Below are 20889 nucleotides of genomic sequence, written 5' to 3'. Positions count from 1 at the left end.
TGAAAACCACAGTGTAGACAGTCACCCAGGATGAAATCTTCTCAGAGCATTATTTGCACAGCTTTTCCAATTTGAGAAACACCAGAATGCAATTTTCCTTATGAACTATATGCTTAACATGGTTAAAATGCTAAATTTTATGTTATATGTATATTACCACAATTTAAAAAAAAATAGTATGAGCACTTGTGTTCTAATATAACGCACAATGGGTCTTTACCCTTCATCTAATACACTATAACTTAAATGAGGTTTGACCACTCTGGAAGGATGAACAAGGGGTCATTATTTCCAAAAGTTTAAAGCTTACCTTCTCGTCACAATGAAAGCAACAGTCAGGGAATTCTCAAACGCAGGGTCTCTCAAGAGTGAATTTGTACACTATCGGCCCATCAGTACCTTCAAAAAAGTATTTACCTAAATTCAGGAATTCCCTATGGATTCTGATCGGGAAGATGAACTGAAAAATGCTCTGAAGGCCTCAGGCAGACAAGGATCAAGCAGCAGGCCAGGAAAACGGTTCTAAGCAAGACACAGTGGAGTCACATAGGTCAGAATTGGGAAACTCAATTTAAAAAGAAAGTGAGAGGAGCTCCTAGCAAAGGACTTGGTGGTAAAGAGGGAAGAGACTACAAAGTCTCCGATCCTGCAGCCAGACATGGGATTTTCAGAGGGTGGTCTTCAAGAGATGCCTAACTCCCTAGACCATAGATGTGGGAAATCTGAAACATTTGCATGTACATTCTTGCCAGGATTGCCATAAAAATCTTGATGAGAATAAAACAGCAGAATTCCAGAAGGGTCACAGAATTGGATCCATTCCAGCCTGTGATATGGAAGGAACCTAAGGAGCAAGCACGTCAGTGGACACTACTTAGGAACCTCCAGGGGCATGGCACAGGAAGCACCTAGTGAAAGCCCCCAAAATCACTTACGAGTTAAGACCGCTGCAAGATAACAAGACTTCCTTGGATGATGAGGACTCTGAAAGCAAGGACACTGTAGATGCAGAGTGCACAGAAGCTAGAACTGAGCAACTGACAAGAAAGGCCAGGGCAGGAAATCTTCCACACGCCTCCCAGCTCAGCAGTGTTGTGAGCTGTAGGGGTGCACTCTCTATTCAGGCCGCTGCATCAGGGGCACGCCCAACATCAGGAAGCCGGCCTGCTTCACTCGCACTGACTAGAATAACTAGAAACCAAGAAGCCTCTTGGATTTGAAATAAGATCACAGTTGTTATCCATTATCTTTTATATGGACAAGATCTTTAATGCACCATTGGAAACAGCAGAGAACTCCTAGCCGCTTAGTAGGAAAGTGAAGAGGACCATTTAGCAATGGTGGTGAGGCATGCGCACATACTCAGTTCTGTTGTTGTTTTTAAGATTTTATTTATTTATGAGAGAGTGCATACGCACGTGTGCATGCGTATGAGCTGGGGGAGGGGCCGAGGGAGAGGGAGAAGCAGACTCCCCTGCTGAGCAAGGAGTGGGTGGGGGGAGGGGGTTGTTGGGTCGATCCCAGGAGCCTGGGGTCATGACCAGAGCCGAAGGCAGATACTTAACTGACTGAGGCACCCAGGCACCCCTTATACTCAGTCCTATTGTATTACCTCTTCCTCCGCCTGGGAATCACGAACTTATCACTGGAGGGACAAATAGCACCAGACCAAATCAAAAGACAGGAAACCACATGCTAATTCCACAGGAAACCTCAACTCCATAGCTGTAACTGATGCGTCTCCTTTCTGTATTTTATGTACTTAACCATATTCTTGGAAATACACATTTCTGGGTATATATGAGGTAGACTTGAGCCTAACCAAGGGTGTGTTTTGTGCAAATTTATTTTTCTGCATATTTGAAATGTTTCATAAAATCAGTTCATACACGAGAAATTGCACATGTAACCGATAGTTCGTGATCTTTCATTAATCAAGCCATTGGAAACCTACATCTCTATATAATATTTATGGCAGTTTGTCCTGTTTACAAAAGAAATATTTCTCCAACTTTTTGAGTTCAAAAACATTTCATGAGTATGTTACCACTTTTATATTTATATAACAGCCCCAAGAAATAAATTATTTGTGCTTTGTATATTGTTATTTACTGTAAACTCTAAGCACTTTTTGTCAAAGTAAAAAGCAAATAAATAGATCATACTATCAAAAATATTTTTAAAAATAATAATGAAGAAACTGATGTTGAAATTATATTTAGTCACACAATGACATAGCTAAAACTAAACTCCAAACTCCCTTGGCCCTGTTGCAAGGCTGTCCGTTTTAGCCCATGCCCCCTTTATAGTTAGTGCACAATATATCCTCACTTAAGTGGGCAGGCATGTAAACATCTTTTCCCAGACTGGCCACAGAAGGGTGCGATCCAAGGCCATGGCCCTGAACCAGGTTGAGATGTCCCCTCTCAACGATAACAGCAAAAAACATACAAGAATTGTTTGGACGAGGTGATGTCAACATCTAATGGAGGGCGAACGTTAAAGCAAGACTGCTGCTTACAGTTGTGCTGGATGTGCACTGCACAACCCTTAAGGGCGCCGTTTGCATTATAGATACTGTAGGTGTGGTTTGTACATTTATCGTGACAGCTTTCTGGCACAAGTATATTGAAGAAGGGACACCTTTTCCCATCTCACACAAAAGCTCCATGCGGGCTAAGAGGGAGAGGGTCTGCAAGAGCAGGAATGGGAAAAAAAAAAAAAAAAAAAAGAGCAGGAATGGAGTAAACAGGCTAGGATAGGATCCGTGAAGGAAACAGATCGGTGTAGGAAGTGGTCAGGCAGGGGTATGATCATCAGGGCTGAGGCTGGTTCCCAAGAAAAGTCAGAAGAGGCTGATGAGTAAAATGAGAGAGGAAGATGGGGAGACAATATATGGTGTCAATTCTGAGAAGCTGGCTTATGAAGGGAAGCAAAGAAAGAAAATAGCTGGAGGGGCACAGCAATCAAGGGAAGGCTTTTGTTTGGTTTTACTAATAGGAGACAGAGGAGCCCAATTGTATGATGATAAGAAGATCTGGGAGAGAGGGGGAGATCAATAGTGCAGAAAGAGATAGTGGAAGGACTGAAAATAAAGTCCACAAGAATGTGAGAAGGATGGGACAAAAAGAGGCAAGGATGGGGCAATAGCAGGTCTGGAGATGGATGGAATGACAAGGGACTTTCCTCTCATCCAAGAGTCAGCTTGCTCCGTGAGGTCATGGGAACCATGGCTGTTGGCAGTTACGTGGTGCACAAATCTGGTAGGAAGAAAGAAAGATACCTAATCAAGAGAGAATGAGTGCAGAACAACAGGGCACCCCCTTGGAGAAGTTGAAGGGGAGAAATAGGATAGAATTATGAAGGATCCTCATCCAACATACTGTTTTTTAAACATTTTTCTTTTCAACTTTCAGGTGGTTTTTGCTCTTACAGACTTTGTAATAGAAAATCTTGGAAAACACTTTATAGAGACACCACCTGTGGACTTGCCCACTCTGTATCAAGACATGTCATATAACACTCCCCTGGTATTTATCTTAAGCACAGGCTCGGATCCTATGGGCGCATTCCAGAGGTTTGCCAGGGACAGCGGGTATTCAGAACGGTAAGGTCACATGGTGCCATATTTGTAATTCATATGAACATCTCCTTGTTAAAATTTGCCCTTTTTCTTCCCTCTGTGGAGTGTGAATTCCTACATTAGGTATCCCTTACTAAATAAATTAAGATATATTAATATTTAGCTATGCCTGTTGTTAAAATGTGGTCAAAAATAATAAAAGCAGATGTAAACTTTATTTGAACAAAGGGAAGATTTTCCAAAATGTATAATAAGCTAGTAGAATAGTGATTAAAACTTTTTGTTATTTAAGATGTTACTTTAATGTAACTGTAAAAGGACTGGTTTATTCCGTATGAAATGTGCAAAAATTCCAGAGCTCCTTATGTTGTATTATCAATCTCCTCTTTCTCATGAGCCTCTACCCTGCTGAATAATAGGGGCAGGGGGAAGTTTAAACTCTCACATTTACTTTATTTATTTTCTTTTGATTTAAATGTCTCCAGGGTAAGCTGATTTGGTTTCTTTCTCAAAAAAGGTCAGTCTTCCTGACTTCTTCCCCCAGTCCTCCCCAAAATGGTGTTCAGATGGGTAGGGAAGTGCACAAGACCTCAGGGTGGCAGGGGAGGGGAGGGGTCTCTTATCTACAAGGTAATTTCCAGCCTTAACACCTGACAGGCCCCTCCATGGAGTGGCGGGTCTGGCCTTTTCCCTGGCTGGAGGATTATAAGATGATGGGTCCTATCTGTTCATTTGGAGTTCATAGTCCGCACTAGTCAGGCTTCTCCAGAAAAACAGACCCAACTAAGAAAAGAAAGGAGAGGAGAAGAGAAGAGAGGAGAGGAGTGGGGAGGAGAGGAGAGGAGAGGAGAGGAGAAGGGAGGGGAGGGGAGAGGAGAGGAGAGGAGGAAAGAAAGAAGGAAGGAGGAAAGAAGGAAAGGAGGGAGGGAAGGAAGAAAGGAGAGGGGGGAAAGGAGGAAAGAAAAAGTATCTTATAATATATGTTATCATATACACATATAACATATAATTTTATATATATATATATTTATAGAAATTTGCTTACATGATTATGGAGGTTGAGGAGTCCCAAAATTTGCAATCAGCAAGGTGGAAACCCAAGACAGCCAATATATAGTTCTAGTCCAAAGGCCTAAAAACCAGGAGAACTAATGGTGTAAGTTCCAGTGTGAAAGCCAGGAGGCTCAACACCCAAGAGCCAGTGTTGCCATCTGAATCCGAGCCAGAAAAGACCAGTGTCACCATTCAGACAGGCAGGGGGAGCTCCTTCTAACTCAGCCTTTTTGTTCTATTCAGGTCTTCAATTGATTGTATGGGGCCTATCCACATTAAGGAGGGCAATCTGCTTTACTCAGTTTACCCATTCAATGTTAATCTCACCCAGAAACACCCCCACAGTTTCACCCAGAGTAATGTTTGGCCAAATATCTGGACACCATGTGACCCAGTCAAGTTGACACATAAAATTTATGATCCTAGACGTTTGCCTTTGGTTCTGAGATCCTAACAAAGAATTAGTATACAGAACTGTTAAGAGCTCCTATGAATTAATAAGAAAAAGAAAACAGCACCTGGTGGCTCAGCACCCAGTTAAGCATCCAACTCTTGATCTCAGAAAAAGAAAACAATCCAATATAAACAAAGACAAAAAATATGAACAGGAGAGTTTCAGAGATTTTCAGAATAGAAAATTTCAGAAACCTAAATGCCAGGGCGCCTGGGTGGCTCAGTTGTTAAGTGTCTGCCTTCAGCTTAGGTCATGATCCCAGGGTCCTGGGATCAAGCCCCGCATCGGGCTCCCTGCTCAGCAGGAAGCCTGTGTCTCCCTCTCCCACTCCCCCTGCTTGTGTTCCCTCTCTCACTGTGTCTCTCTCTCTCTGTCAAATAAATAAATAAAATCTTTTTTTAAAAAAAAAGAAACCTAAATGCCTGATAAGCATTTGAAAAGATGTCTGGCCTCACAAGTAATTAGGATACAACAAATTAAAGCCATTAAGGAGATATCATTTCATACCCATGAAATTGGCAAAATGGTGGCAAAGATAAGGAGCAATGGAAATATCCATATTACAAGTGAGAGTGAAAAATTGGTTAAAATCAATTTGAAGAGTAATTGACAGTATGTTAAAGTTGAAAATGGCATCCCCTACATTTCAACAAGTCATCACTGAATCTGCAACGTAGAATAAAATCAGTCACATGGTGCAAGGAGCCATGTTCAAGAACATTTGTAGAAACATAACAGAAAACACCAAAACATCCAAAATGTCCATCTAGAAAAATGATCATACAAGTTGTGGCATATTTATAAAATTGAATATAATACACCATAGTCATGAAAACGAACAAACGAGAACTATGTATATCAATATGGATGGGTCACACAAACTAATATTGAGCCAAAAAAATAAGTTGCAGAAAAACTATATAATATTGGAGAAATATAAAATATATAAAAATTTTAAACTATATATATTATATATTGTTTAGGAATTCATAATATTGCAATAACAGTATAAAGAAAGGTAGGGAACTTATGCCAAATCCAGGATAGCAGTGACCTTGGGAAGTGAAGGTTGGGTAATGAGACAGAAGTGAACAAGGAGGAGCACACTGCAGTTCAGATCATGTAGACAGTGTTTTATTTCCTAAGCTGGATTGTGGGTACATGAATATTCACTATATTAACTTTATAGCTTTTGTATGTCTCAAATATTTCACAGTAAGTATTAAACATAAAAGAATTCAAGATAATCAGAAGATGGGGAGGGATGTTAATAGGTAGTTAATATATGCTAAGTTCTTGATGTATTCAGGAAGAAAAAAGAAGTACAGAATAACTCTGTTTGCCTTGAGAAAATTTGTGTTTGAATGGAATGTTGAAATTTTAAGGGAAAACACCAGAATAATAAATAATTTATAGTGTGCAAGCCAGGAGAGGAACAAAAGAATATGTAGTGCAATATTCTAATCCAACATTAGATAGGAAGGAAGAAGAAAAATAAATTCAAAATATAGTAAACCAAAAAGTCAAACCAAAATAGAGAAATTGACCCAAATACCTAAGAAAGTAAAAATATCTCAACTGTGAAAAGATAAATATGACCAAACTGGATTTTAAAAACAACATTCAGCTATATGCTACTTAGCAAATGCATAAAAAATACAAAGACAGCATAGGAAAGTAGAAAATAAAGAGATACTATGCAAATACTAACCAAAAAAAAGCTGTTGACAATTCAAAGGAATATCACAAAATAGAGTTGAGGCCAAAAAAAAAAAAAATTAGGGATAAAGTAAGGGCAACTGTATGATATATAGAAAAACCCACAAACAAAAAACACCAATTGTACAATTGTACACAACTAACAAAGCTTGAAATCTATAAAGCAAAAACTGGAGAAACTGATACAAGGAGAAATTGATAAAGTAACATTAATGTGGAAAATTTTAATGCATCTCTAATAGAAACCATTATGAAGAACAAAAAAAGTTGCAGAATTGCTAAGAATATAAAATATTCAGACAATAAATTTAACAGTGAAATTAATGACCTTTGATTAATGACCTATGCACTCAATGCATAGAACAAATGCAAGTTCTTCAAGTACACATGGAACACTTATAAGAATTAACCGTGTGCTAAGTCATATTTCAAAAATAAGATAAACTTAATCCCTGACACAATTAATATTAAAAATCAATCTTAAAAGTTAGTTTTTTTAATATTTGGAAAACCAAAAATGCCCTTTTGAACAACTCATCTATTAAAGGGAAGTCGTAAGGGAAATTTCCCAGTAAGTGGAAGTACATAACAAAAACAATATTACATATCAAAAACCAGTAAGGTATAGTAATGAGGCACTTAGCTGTAAATTTATGAATATTTAAGGACTTCTGGTCCAGAAATGGCAGACTAAGAACTCAGACTAATATCCCCACTAAGAACAACTAGAAACCTTGAACAAAATATATTTTTTAAAATGCTTGAAAGTTTGGAGAATGAACAAAATAGTAAGGAATAGTCCAGAGACGAAGAAAACCCAGAAGAGTAAGTCCTGCACTCACAGAGAGGCATCAGAAGAGGAGGCAAAGAGGCTGAGACGCTGAGCAAAACTTTTCACTGATTAAAGGGACAAAGGGGACAAAATTGGAGCCCAGAGCCGACTAAATCGTAGAGGAAACTGGTAAACCACCTCCCTTACTTTGGTTTGGCCCTCTAAGGAGATTCATCAGAAGGAATAAGGCCAGGTAAGAAATACACTTATAAGGAGATTATGGTGACCCCTGATTACTAGTATCTCTAGCTGCTTGCCAGAAGATGTGAATCTTGTGTGGAGGAACACAAAATCCTAGGCATACAAATAAAATATAACCAGGGACACGAGAAGGCCAAAAAACATGTTTAAAAGTCAAGAAAAACAATACATAATAGGAACACAGTACAGCATCCTGATAATGGATACATGAGATTGATTTTTAAATAGCAATGTTTAAATGTTCAAAAAGGAAAGATTGAGAAAATTGACAGAGAACTAAAATTATTTAAAAGCAGAATTCTAGAATTGAAAAATTAAGAATTTAGAAATTAAGAATTTAAGAATTAAGATTAAGAATTCCAAGATGAATTTGATGAGTAAAAAGCATGCAGAGACTAAACAAGGGAAAAGACAAATGAGAGTAAGAGACAGAGATACAGTGACAAGATCTAATAAGATACCATCTGAGTCCCAGAGGAGAAAAGAGCGCAGAGTAATATTTCAAAAAGCAATGGCTGAAAATTTTCCAAAATTGACAAAAGACACCAATCTGCAAATTAAATAAACCCTACCAAATGCCAAGCATAATAAACACAAACAATTCTACGTGGGGTGCCTGGTTGGCTCAGTTGATAGAGCATGTGACTCTTGATCCCAGGGCTATGAGTTTGAGCCCCACATTGGGTGTGGAGATTACTTAAAAATTAAATCTTTAAAACAAACAAGTAAACAAAAACAATTCTACCAAAAACCCATCATAGTAAATTGCAAAAAAAAAACAAAGACAGTACAGTAAAAGATTATCTTCAAAGGTGCAGGTAAGCTGTTGACTGATTTCTCTGCAAAACAATGAAAGCCACAAAAATGTATATTCAAAGTACTGAAAGCAAATTACTGTGCACATAGAATTTTATTCCTGTCAAAACAATTTTTTTAAAGTAGGCTCCATGCTGGGCTGATCTCAGGACCTTGAGATCAAGACCTGAACTGAGATCAAGGGTCGGACACTTAACCAACTGAGCCACCCAGGCGCTCCATTGTCACAACAAATTTTTAAACAAAGCTAAGATTAAGCCATTTTCAGACAAAGAAGATATTGAAATGGAAATTCAAACATGTACTAAATAGGATAATGGTGAAAATATATCAAAACTTGTGAGATGCATCTGAAACTAGGATTACGGGGAAATTTATAGGCATAAGTGCATATATTAGGCAAATGGCAATCTAAAATGTAATGATTAAACTCTAATAGAAGGAAAAAAATGTAAGAACAGATATAGAAACATATATTCAATAGACAAGATCCAAAAGACCAGAAGTAGATTTTTTTTTAAGTTGTTTGTTTTTTTTGAGAGAGGGAGTGACAGAAGGCATGCGCTGTGGGAGAGGAAGGTAGAAAGAGAATCATAGGCAGGCTTTACGCCCAGCACGGAACCCAATGCAGGGCTCAACCTCATGACCCTGAGATCATAACCTGAGCAGAAATCAAGAGTCTGACACTTACTCAAGTGCCCTGCTTTTTAAAAAAAAAAAGTTTAATAAAACATAAATCCCTGCTGAAACTGTTGAGAGACAGAGACAGAGATCCAAAAAATTTGTATCATGAATGAAAAGAGTATCACTATAGATCAGCAGACATTAAAATGATCATAAGAACATATTTTTTAAAAAAACTTCACCAACAAATTTGAAATGTTAATGAAATGAAAAAATTTCTCAAAAAACACAACTTAAAAACTTTTTTTTAAGAAGATATTATTTATTTATTTGTCAGAGAGCACAATCAGGGAGAGCAGGAGGCAGAGGGAGAAGCAGGCTCCCCACTAAGCAAGGAGCCTGATGAGGGACTTGATCCCAGGACCCTGGGATCATGACCTGAACCAAAGGCAGATGCATAACCGACTGAGCCATCCAGGTGTCCCCACAACTTAAAAACTGATAAGAATAATTAGAATGTTTAAATTGTCCATTCAATAATTTTTTAATTGAATTCATTATTGAAAACTTTCCCACGATGCTGGATCTCTCCCAGGAATGCAATGATGGTTAAAATATTGAAAATGAGTTAATATAAATCACCACACTGAAAGAATAAAGGAGAAAAACCCTTTAAATAAAGAAAACTATTAATGAGGCAGAAAAAGCATTTGTTAAAATTCAACATGCATTCATGGAGAAAAAAATCCTAGTTAAGAATCTAGAAATCAGGGGTGCCTGGGTGGCTCAGTTGGTTAAGCAGCTGCCTTCAGCTCAGGTCATGATCCCAGGGTCCTGGGATCGAGCCCCGTGTCGGGCTCCCTGCTCAGCAGGGAGCCTGCTTCTTCTCCTTCTGCCTGCCCCTCTGCCTACTTGTGCTCTCTCTCTCTCTCTGTCAAATAAATAAATAAAATATTTAAAAGAATCCAGAAATCATTTTTTAGAAAGAGAAAACCAGAAATAGAACATTTTTTACTCTGATAAAGTGTATCTTAAAAAATTTTTTAATGGATTTAGTAAGGTTACTAGACATAAAAACAGATTGTATTAATGCATACTAACAACAGCAATTCTACTGCTGGTGGGAATGCAAAATGGTATAGCCACTTTGGAAGACAGTTTGCGGTCTTCTTACAAAATTAACATACTCTTACCATATAATCCAGAAATCACACTTCATGGTATTTACCCAAAGGAGTTGAAAACTTATGTCATGTCCATGCAAAAAATATACACACAGATGTTTATAGCAGCTTTATTAACACTTGCCAAACTTGGAAGCAACCAAGATGTCTCTCAGTATATGAATGGGTAAATACACTGTGGTACACCCATGAAATGGAATATTATGCAGCATTAAAAACAAATGAGCTATCAAACCCTGAAAAGACATGGAGGAAACTTAACTGCATATTACTGAGTGAAAGAAGCCAATCCGGAAAGACTACCTACTGTATGATTCCAACTATATGACATTCTGGAAAAGGCAAAACTGTGGAGACAGTAAAAATTTAACAAAGGATTTATATCCAATATAAAGAAATCTTAGAAATTAAAAAAGGACAATGGGAAAAAAAGAAGGAGGGAGGGGAGATATAAAAGGGAATAGCCAGATGGCCAACAAATAAAGCTATGAAAAGCGGAAACAATTTAAAACCTCAGTGAGATACCACTATACATCCACCAGGTGCTAGTAAGGATATGGAGAAACACTCTCTGTGGAAGTTGAATTCAGAATGGTGGCATCACTTTGGAAAACAGTTTGATATTATAATAAAGTTAAACATACACATACTGTGTCAAACAGCAGTTCTACTCCTAGCAATATACAAAACAAAATGGAGTGTGCATGTATACCAAACGACATGTAGAAGATGTTTAGTGCAGCATTGGATGTCATAGCCAAGAACCAGAAATAACCCAAATGTCCATCAAGAGCAGAAAAGATGAATAAATTGTGGTATAATCACAGGGTGGAATATTATATAGCAATGAAAATGAATGAACTACAATGACACACAATAATATGAATTAATCTAAAAAAATAATGTTGGGGCACCTGGGTGGCTCCGTTGGTTAAGCCTCTGCCTTTGGCTCAGGTCATGATCCCAGGGTCCTGGGATCGAGCCCCATGTCGGGCTCTCTGCTCAGCAGGGAGCCTGCTTCTCCCTCTCACTCTGCCTGCTTGTGTGCACTCCCTCTCTCTCTGTCAAATAAATAAAATCTTTTAAAAAAATAAAAAATAAATTAAAAAAATAATGTTGATTGAAACAGACCAAATACAGAAGATATATATACTATATGATTCCATTTATATAAAATATAACAGCTAGTAAAATTAATCTATGGTGTTAGAATTCAAAATAGTTTTTACCTTTGAGAATGAAGAAGTCTATCAATTGGGTGGGTGCTGGTAATCCTCTCTTTTTTGTGTCCTGTGTGGTGTTACAAGTGTACACATTCACTTTGGGAGACTTCATTAAGCCGTACACTAATGATTTACGTATTACTCTATATGGATGTGAGACTTCAAATTTTTTTAAGTTTTTAAAAACTAATCGATAGTGTTGGAAATCAGGATAACAGGTCCCTTTGGGAAGGAGGAAGGAAAAGTCATTGGAGTAGAAAGGGGCATAAAAGAGATGTCTCTGGGGTGTTGGCAAACTTCATTCTCAACCACGGGTGTTTATTTGTGATAATTCATAGAGCTATATATTTGGTTTTTTGGACTTTTCTATATGTGTGTTATAGTAGATAATGTTTTTTTAAAACAAGAAAATAAATATTTACACATCTATTAAAATGAGGATTTGAAATGTGTGCATATTTTAGGAGTATACTATATTTACATTTCTTCATAGTCTCATTGCTTATAAATAACATAAAACAGCATTTTTTTGTTGTTGTGGAATTCAGGGTGCAATCAATTTCACTGGGGCAAGGACAAGGACCCATTGCTGAAAGAATGATCAAAGATGCAATGAAATCAGGAAACTGGGTATTTTTGCAAAACTGCCATCTTGCTGTTTCTTGGATGTTGGCAATGGAAGAACTAATTAAAACCTTCACAGATTCAAGTATGTTGAAAACATAGCATTTTCATAATAATACCTTTTTATGTAGACTTTCTTTGTTGAATCCAATTCTTGCAATAATTTTTTATTGTAGGAATTATGTTTCCCCATAATAAAAAGGAGGAATTTGAGACCTAGAGAGTTTTAGTTAAATTACACAATCCAGACTTGAAAAAAGATCTTCAGACTCCAAGTTGTGGGTATGATCCACTGGATCATTTCTGTTTCATGTTCCTTTCTATGGAGGCCATTTGAATTCAAAATAGATTACATATAGGCATGATAAAAGAAATAGAAAAATGGACTTAGGACAAAGCAAGGAAATTAAATCTTTCACTACAGAATGAGAGAAGATTCACAGATTCAAGTTGCCACCAATCCCCCTAGAGTCGTGTTTCACCACTTCTTATTCTCTGTGACTCCTATGCCAACTAACTAACCCTCATGTGTGCCTCCTAGCCATGTTGTGGAAAACCGACCTCAGTGCTTCGGAGCCAAAATAGCGAAGCAAAGACAGAGTTTAGGATAAAGAGGAACAATAGCTATATTGCTTTGCCAGGCAAAGGAGGCTGCAGCAGGCTGTGGCCTTCGAAACTGCAAGCCCACCTGAAGGAAAGGGGCTGGGGGGGGTAGAGTAGAGTTCTGCCCCCACTACTCCCTGCCTGTGCTACCATGTCTCCTCTCTGGGCCTCAGTTTCCCCAGCCATAAGATGCCCACACGGCATCTTCGCTAGAAACCCTATGCTAAGATGATTCCTGAGGTTCCATTCCAGTTCGAAACTTCTGTGATGTCTGTGAAAGTTAATATTCTTGATGCTTTCTGCAATTATAACAGAAAAAGTATGAATAAAAGTACTTCTCTAAATCTACCTTTTTCATGCTTTGGATTTTTGGTTATTGAAAATTTGGTTATTTCGGTTATCTCATTAGCCCTAAGACTTTGGTTGATGTCTGACTTCTATACCTAATAGTTTTTACCATGCAAGCAACTTCAGTGTTGCTCTAGAATTTTACTAGAACTACCTTTTAATTTTAGCTATTTAATGTAGTTCATGAATTTAGATTACCAAAATAAGCATAAATTCAGCTTTAATCTGTAGTCATTCATTCAATAAATATTTGGGAACCTACCATGTACCATGCCCTGTTCTAGATCTTTAAGGTAGGACAGTGAACAAAACAACCATAGATATCTGCCCTCCTAGAACTTAAATGTTAGTAAGGGGAGACGAACAATAATTAAACCATATGATAAATAAGTAATTTTATGGTATGATAGAATGTGGCTAGTGCTTTGGAAAAAAATAGAGTAAGGAGGATCAGAAAGGTCAGGATGAAATGGGCGGGGGTTGGGGGTGATAGGGAGGAAGAGTGGGTAGCAATTTAAACAGTGTGATCTGGGTAAACCTCTTTGAGAAGGTAACATTTGACCAAGACTTGAAGAAAGTGGGGGAATCTAAAGGAAGAGCATTCCAGGCAGAAGGAAGAGCCAGTGCGAAGACCCTAGGGAGGGAGCAGGCCTGGAATGCTGGAGAAGTACCATAATATGTACTTAAAAACCAGCACCGAGAAAGTCATCCGTGGAGATGCCTGCGTCTTCCGATAATGGGAACAACACTTTTCCCAACTTTGCTTCAGCCTTTTGAACCCAGAAGGGAACTCATTTTCTTAGGCTTTCTGTGCAAAGCTCACAAAGTAAGCATATTGACTTAACTTCTTCATGCTACTCATGAAGCCTGTCCATACTCCTGCTCCCTCAATTCCCTTTGCAACTTATCTGCAGAGTGGAGAAATCCCTTTCTTCTCCATGAGGCTTTCTGACCATTTTCATGCAATCTGCCATAAATTGAATTGTTTAAAAATAAAACAAAACACTTCATGAGCACTGGCAGTAACTGTCCTATTTTTTAATTGAAAATTTTCCCCATCTCAGAGGGAAGGCCCTTAACACCTCCAAGTATTAAAAATTAATGTGTCCTTCGAGTCCCGCATCGGGCTCCCTGCTCGGCAGGGAGTCTGCTTCTCCCTCTGACCCTCCCCCCTCTCATGTGCTCTCTCTCATTCTCTCTCTCTCAAATAAATAAATAAAAATCTTTAAAAAAAAAAAAAAAATTAATGTGTCCTTAATATCTTTACTCGGATGTGCCAGTGTCTAGATTGCCAAATTTTCATGTATTAAGAGTTTCTATAAAAATTCCTCCCACCTCCATTTTAGAACATTTTACAACATAAAAGACTTAAACTAGCCTTTAAACAGAGCTCACAGCGGGTTTTTTGCTATCCCATAATAAGTGTTTGTTATGTAAAAGTATTATTTTAAGTTAAGCATTTTCATTTTTTTTTTTTGTCTTTGTTTTAAACAGCTATTACTATCAAGGACACTTTTCGACTTTTTTTAAGTTCCATGCCTAGTAGTACATTTCCTGTTACAGTTCTTCAAAATTCTGTCAAGGTAACGTATGCACATGGTTGGAATGGTGCAAAATGATTGGCCTCAGAGTGTTCCCCGAGTCGTCCGGGGAGCCCAGGCCCCACACAGGACCACATCAAAGTGTGGGTGACCCAGGTTGGGAGGGGGAAGTCAGTATCCCTTCACCTGCTAGCACGCAGGCAGTTTCCCAAGTCACTCTCATCCTTGTGCGCCCTAGTCTGTTGATCATTCAACTCTATAAGAAAATGTCAAGGGGGCGCCTGGGTGGCTCAGTCGTTAAGCATCTGCCTTCGGCTCAGGTCATTATCCCAGGGTCCTGGGATCGAGCCCCACATCGGGCTCCCTGCTCAGCGGAAAGCCTGCTTCTCCCTCTCCCACTCCCCCTGCTTGTGTTCCAGCTCTCCCTCTCTCTCTCTGTCAAATAAATAAATAAATAATCTTTAAAAAAAAAAAATGTCAAGGATGCAGAGTGTAGTGAGAATGGAACCCCTCCCAGAATTAAGAGGCTATTTCAGCATGTGAGAGATAGGAAGGCCTACAGGTAGTATGGCTGCTGGATTTCAGTGCTGGAAGTCTCCAATATATAGAAAGCCTCTGCATATGAATGATCACTCAGGAACAAGAGATGCCTCTTCCTTCCCTGTCCCATGTCATCAAGGGATGCCATATGTTGGGATGCGTGGAAAATCCAATGCTGCAGACCTGAGCATACTTCCTGGCCCATATTTAGAAAAATGGACACCAAAAGAAATTGTCTGAGGTTCTTGTGGAGACAGTTCACCGACTATAGGTCTAAAGACCCCATGAGGCCCGACTGCAGAGACTGAAGCTGAGCAAGATACAGAGCAGGCCCCCACATGCCAGGAATGCCCCACATCCTCTCGATGGCTTCAGTCTATGTGTGTTATTCAGAAATAATGTGAATCTATAAAATTGCCCTCTCTGCCACATATGTGTCTGAATCCAGGTAACCAATGAGCCTCCGAAAGGTCTACGTGCAAATATCAGACGAGCATTTACTGAAATGACACCTTCGTTTTTTGAAGAAAATATACTTGGAAGAAAATGGAGACAAATAATATTTGGCATTTGCTTCTTCCATGCAATTATTCAGGTACACTTAATTTTTGCTTTTTAGTAGAAACAAGAAAGTGCATTATGTTAATAAATTTTTTAAAAAGTGGGAATTACATGAGAGCTTACAAGTGGCATTGTGAAGTGCTGAGGCCCAGTTCAGGGTCTAAACCCAAGTTGTTCTCCCTCAGTGGCTGATTTCTCTGTACTCCCCTCACCTCAGCAGCTCACAGCTTCGCCTCCCAGCTCTACTCTGATCTGACCAAAGGACACCATCACCTGGATAAATGTACGAGGTTAAATTCAAAAGCACAAAATTGATCTCCTCAGCTATGCCTCACTCCCAAATCTGCTTCCCTCCAGGCTCTACTTCTGAAATCAGTGGTCTCATATCTCCATAATTTCAGGATTATTTTTATTACCCCTTCTTTGCACATATCAGTCCATTATTTTTCTTGCAATAGTTTCATTCTTGCCCATTCCTATTTGAGTGGGCTCACCACACTTAAGAGCCTCTTCCCTGTGACCAGAGCCCCAAGTCCCCTGAAAGAGGACCTTCAACTCAGTACTACTCTCTCCTTCCCTCTGCTCAAAGCTCACTGCTGTGATTTGGTGTCCATCCTATGACCCTGCACTTAAATTCTGACTCTTCGACTACATGTCTCTACATGGTGTCTTGATTAGACTGGCTGCCTGGGTTTCAAATGTGTATGGTCTCCAGAGAAAGACCTGTAAAGAAAAAAACAAAGATTAAAGATGCAAAATACAAAATAAATAAGTAAACAAGATCCTAGAGGAGATCCGTGAGGCTGGGACCAGGGGCTCCAGGTGTGAGGCCCCCATTGTACAAAGAAAAACAGCTGAGATAGGGAGGTGGTTCAAGACCTAGGGAAATTTTGAGATCAAGAGGAGGGAATATGAGACCTCTCATATAATCATTAGTTTGGAATTAAGAAATTAAGATGGGATAGGGAGATAATGAGGAAAGGGTAAGACTTCACTATGTGAAGTCATGAAACAAAGGTTATGATTCTGTGTACCAGTTTAAAAAAAAAAAAAGATGTCACTGCAGAGAAGTCAGTATGTAATCAGCACATTGTGACATGACTGAAAAGCCTAGGTGATAGATGCCTTAGAAGAGTAGAGAGTAGTTCTTGCCATCAGATGGAAGATTAGTGTCAGAACTTTTTTTTCTTTTTTGCCTATTTTGATGGGGAAATATTTTATTTTACCATGAAGGACAAATGTCCTTTTCACAGATCTATCATATTTCCAGTAATGTCAAATTTTCTCTTGGAAATTTTGGAGAAGAGCTAGGACTGGGAAGAGATGCCGCCCATGTTTGCTGTAAGCCAAACTGAAAGCCTAGATGAAGTTGAACTTCATGATCTTAACTGATTTTACAGAATGCGGATGCCCAACTTCAACAGAAACCTTTAATTTCTCAATATTTTATACAAAGTTAATTTTATCAAATTTTATGTAAGACTATTTTCATTTTCCCTTCTAGGAGAGAAAAAAGTTTGGCCCCCTTGGTTGGAATATCTGCTATGAATTTAATGACAGTGACAGGGAATGTGCTTTACTAAACCTCAACCTTTATTGTCAAGAAGGAAAGATTCCCTGGGATGCGTTGATTTACATTACTGGTCAGTATGCCCACGTGGCCAGGCCACGGCCCATATAAAGATGGCATCCTTTCCCAGTGTTTGATAGTGGTGATGATGATTCTGATAGTCCCTTTGTAAAGATAAGACCATGATAAGAATATCATGAGAATATTTACACATAGAAAATGGGCAGGTGTTTTCCCAAATAATAATAGCAGAACCTTATATCTCTCTTGATACATGCCAAGTACTGTGTTCAGCACTTCCCAAGAATTAGCAGATTTAATCCTCACAACAACCCTATGAGGTGAGGACTGTTATATACCTATTTTATACATGAGGAAACTGAGGCACACAGTTTATAAGTGGTGGAGCCAAGATTGAAATCCAGTCAGTCTAGCCTCGAGAGTATGCTCTTAAATTCAAAAGAATCTGAACATTGCTTGACTAGTAGAGACCTGTTGATTCAGGTATAATTGTGAAAAAGGAAAAAATATTTCAGGAATTACAATTTTTAGCAAATACTAATTGTGGCCACATGGGACCTTGTGCCAAAAAATTAGGTCCAATGTGGAATATGTAGGCCCGAATAATGAAGAAATGATTTGCACTGGGAAGTGGGGGGAAGAAGAGCACTCTGAAAAGGGGCAGAATGGGAATGGGTGGTTTTTACTGGTGAGTAAGGGAAATGGGGAAGAACAGAGAGGGATCAGGTGACCTAGAGCCTTGAAAGGCAAATAAACCTTGGAAATGGAGGGCAGTGAAACAACAGTGAAAATGAATGAGGACCATCCTCAGAGTGGACCAAAAGGGGTGGTCTTGGAATCTAGGGGGCTACTTTATACTCTGGCGTCCAGCACTCCACTACTCCAGTGGGGCCAACACTTCTTAATAAAATGATGATGGTCAATTGACCTTATAGTGATGATCAGCTTACTTTCAACAAAGGTATCAGGGCGGCTCAATGGAGGAAGGATAATTTTTTCAACAAATGATGCTGGGACTGTTAGATATCCATCTGCAAAAGGATGAATTTGGATCCTTATCTCATATGATACACAAAAATTAATTCAAAATGAGTCCTGTAAGAGCTAAATGTAATAGCTAAAACTATAAAGCTCTTAGAAGAAAGCATAGAAGTAAATCTTTGTGACTTTGGGCTAGGCAATGACTTATTAGATATGATGCAAAAAACACAAGCAATAAAGAAAAAATGGACATCATCAACATTTAAAACTTTTATACTTCAACAAACACCATCAAGAAAGTGAAAGGACAAGCCACAGACTGAAGGAAAATATCTGCAAATCATATGTCTGATAAGGCACTTGTATACAAAGTATATAAAGAACACTTACAACTTAACAGTGAAAAGAAAAATAAACCAATTTAAAAATGGGCAAAAGATTTGAACAGACATTTCACCAAAGAAGACATATAAATGCCCAATAAGCACATGAAAAGATGCTCCATCATTAAGGAAATGAAAATTAAAGCCACAATGAAATACCACTTCATACCGGCTAGGATGACTATAATTAAAAAATGAAACAACAAAAAAAGAGTAACGAAGTGTTGGTGAGGATATGGAGAAAGTGGAACCCTCATACATTGCTGGTGGCAATGTAAAATGGTGCCACTACTTTGGAAGATTTTTAAAATAGACTTACCATATGACCCAGAAACTCCTCTCCTAGGTGTATACCCAGGAAAAAAATGAAAACACATGTCCACACAAAAAATTTGTACATGTTTATAACAGCATTGCTTCATAGCCAAAAAATGGAAACAACTTGAACTTCCATCAGCTGGTGAATGGAAAAACAATGTGGCGTATCCACACAATGTACTATCCAGCCATAAAAAGGAATAAAGTATGGATACGTGCTGCAACATAGGTAAACCCCACACACTCTATGCTAAGTAAAAAAGTCAGGCACAGGGGCACCTGGGTGGCTCAGTCAGTCAAGCATCCAAGTCTTGATTTGGGCTCAGGTCCTGATATCAAGGTCCTGGGATTGAGCCCTGAGTTGGGATCCACACTCAGCGGGGAGCCTGCTTAAGATTCTCTCTCCCCCTCCCCTTACCCCTCCCTCTGCTCGCTCTCTCCCTCCCTCCCTCTCTCTCTAAAATAGTCTTTTTTTTTTTTAAGTCAGCTCAAAATACCACATTGTATGATTCCATTTATATGAAAGTTCCAGAAAAACCAAATGTATACAGACAGAAAGTAAATTCCTGGTTGCATGGAGCAGGGGCAAGAATGAGGAGTGACTGAGAAGGGGCACAAGATTTCTTTTGGGGGATGATACAAATGTTTTAAAATTAGATTGTGGTGGGGGCGCCTGGGTGGCTCAGTCGTTAAGCGTCTGCCTTCGGCTCAGGTCATGATCCCAGGGTCCTGGGATCGAGCCCCGCATCGGGCTCCCTGCTCGGCAGGAAGCCTGCTTCTCCCTCTCCCACTCCCTCTGCTTGTGTTCTCTCTCTCGCTGTGTCTCTCTCTGTCCAATAAATAAATAAAATCTTTAAAAAAATAAAATAAAATAAAATAAAATTAGATTGTGGTGACGGTTACACACACATTGCAGGTTTACTAAATATTACTGAATTATACATGTAAATTTTATGTGGATTTTATGATTTTTAAATTATAGCTCTCTATTAAAGCTGTTTTTAAAAAATGGATAGGAGCAAAAAGGCAATGAATGCTTTATCCATAGGGTGGTATTTTCGGCAGTCATTTATGCATTAATCCAGAAAATACGCCTAATACTACTACAAGAGATGCTAGAAATACAAAGATGACATAGACCCTGCCTGCCAAAAACTCATGGCATGGAGGGTGGAGATAATGAATAAACTCTATGTTAGGATAATAACCAAATCAGAAGTGTCTGCGCAATGCTGTGGGAACTAGGAAGGAACAACACTACCCCGGGGGAATCCGGGAGAGCTCTGCTGGGAGCTAAGTGCTGAACAGCTACATTGAGCTAAGTTGGGCTCACTGGGAGAGAAAAGGCAGGAGAGCACACTGGGCTGAGAGAATCATGATGTAAAAGCCCAATGGGTTGAGGTGTGGCCTGTCTGTAGAACTTGTGAGCATTTCCGCTGGGCTGGTGCATAGTAGGAAGAGGGGATGTACATGGAGGGGCGCTTTATCTTCAACAAAACTAAAAAAGGTAAGCTGGGGGCACAACCTGAAAGGCCTGTGTGTGTTGTTAGTAAATTTTGGTTCTACTTTGTAATCAATGATTGGCGATCATAGTCCTTTAGGCTGTAAAGAGGTACAATAATTTACAAAGCTATAATAAAAGCAACATGAAGGACTGAACAAGAAGATACAGAAACACCAGTGGGGAAACTAAACAGGAGAGAATAGGGG

General features: G+C 38.9%; 1 protein-coding gene across 1 annotated transcript in view; it reads left to right on the top strand.

The window, feature by feature from the left end:
• The window catches only part of DNAH6 (dynein axonemal heavy chain 6), a 239399-nt gene that overhangs the window by 194803 nt on the left and 23707 nt on the right, over nucleotides 1-20889 (top strand). The window contains exons 64-68 of the mRNA XM_078056370.1: nucleotides 3417-3607; nucleotides 12238-12398; nucleotides 14759-14847; nucleotides 15794-15940; nucleotides 17411-17549. Of these exons, the coding sequence (XP_077912496.1) occupies nucleotides 3417-3607; nucleotides 12238-12398; nucleotides 14759-14847; nucleotides 15794-15940; nucleotides 17411-17549 (727 nt within the window). The remainder of the gene's footprint in view (nucleotides 1-3416; nucleotides 3608-12237; nucleotides 12399-14758; nucleotides 14848-15793; nucleotides 15941-17410; nucleotides 17550-20889) is intronic.

The sequence above is a fragment of the Halichoerus grypus genome, chromosome 10 (assembly GCF_964656455.1).
Source record: "Halichoerus grypus chromosome 10, mHalGry1.hap1.1, whole genome shotgun sequence".
Taxonomy (NCBI): Eukaryota; Metazoa; Chordata; class Mammalia; order Carnivora; family Phocidae; genus Halichoerus; species Halichoerus grypus.
The sequence above is the reverse complement of the archived record's forward strand: the minus strand, read 5'-3'. Positions and strand labels throughout refer to the sequence as shown.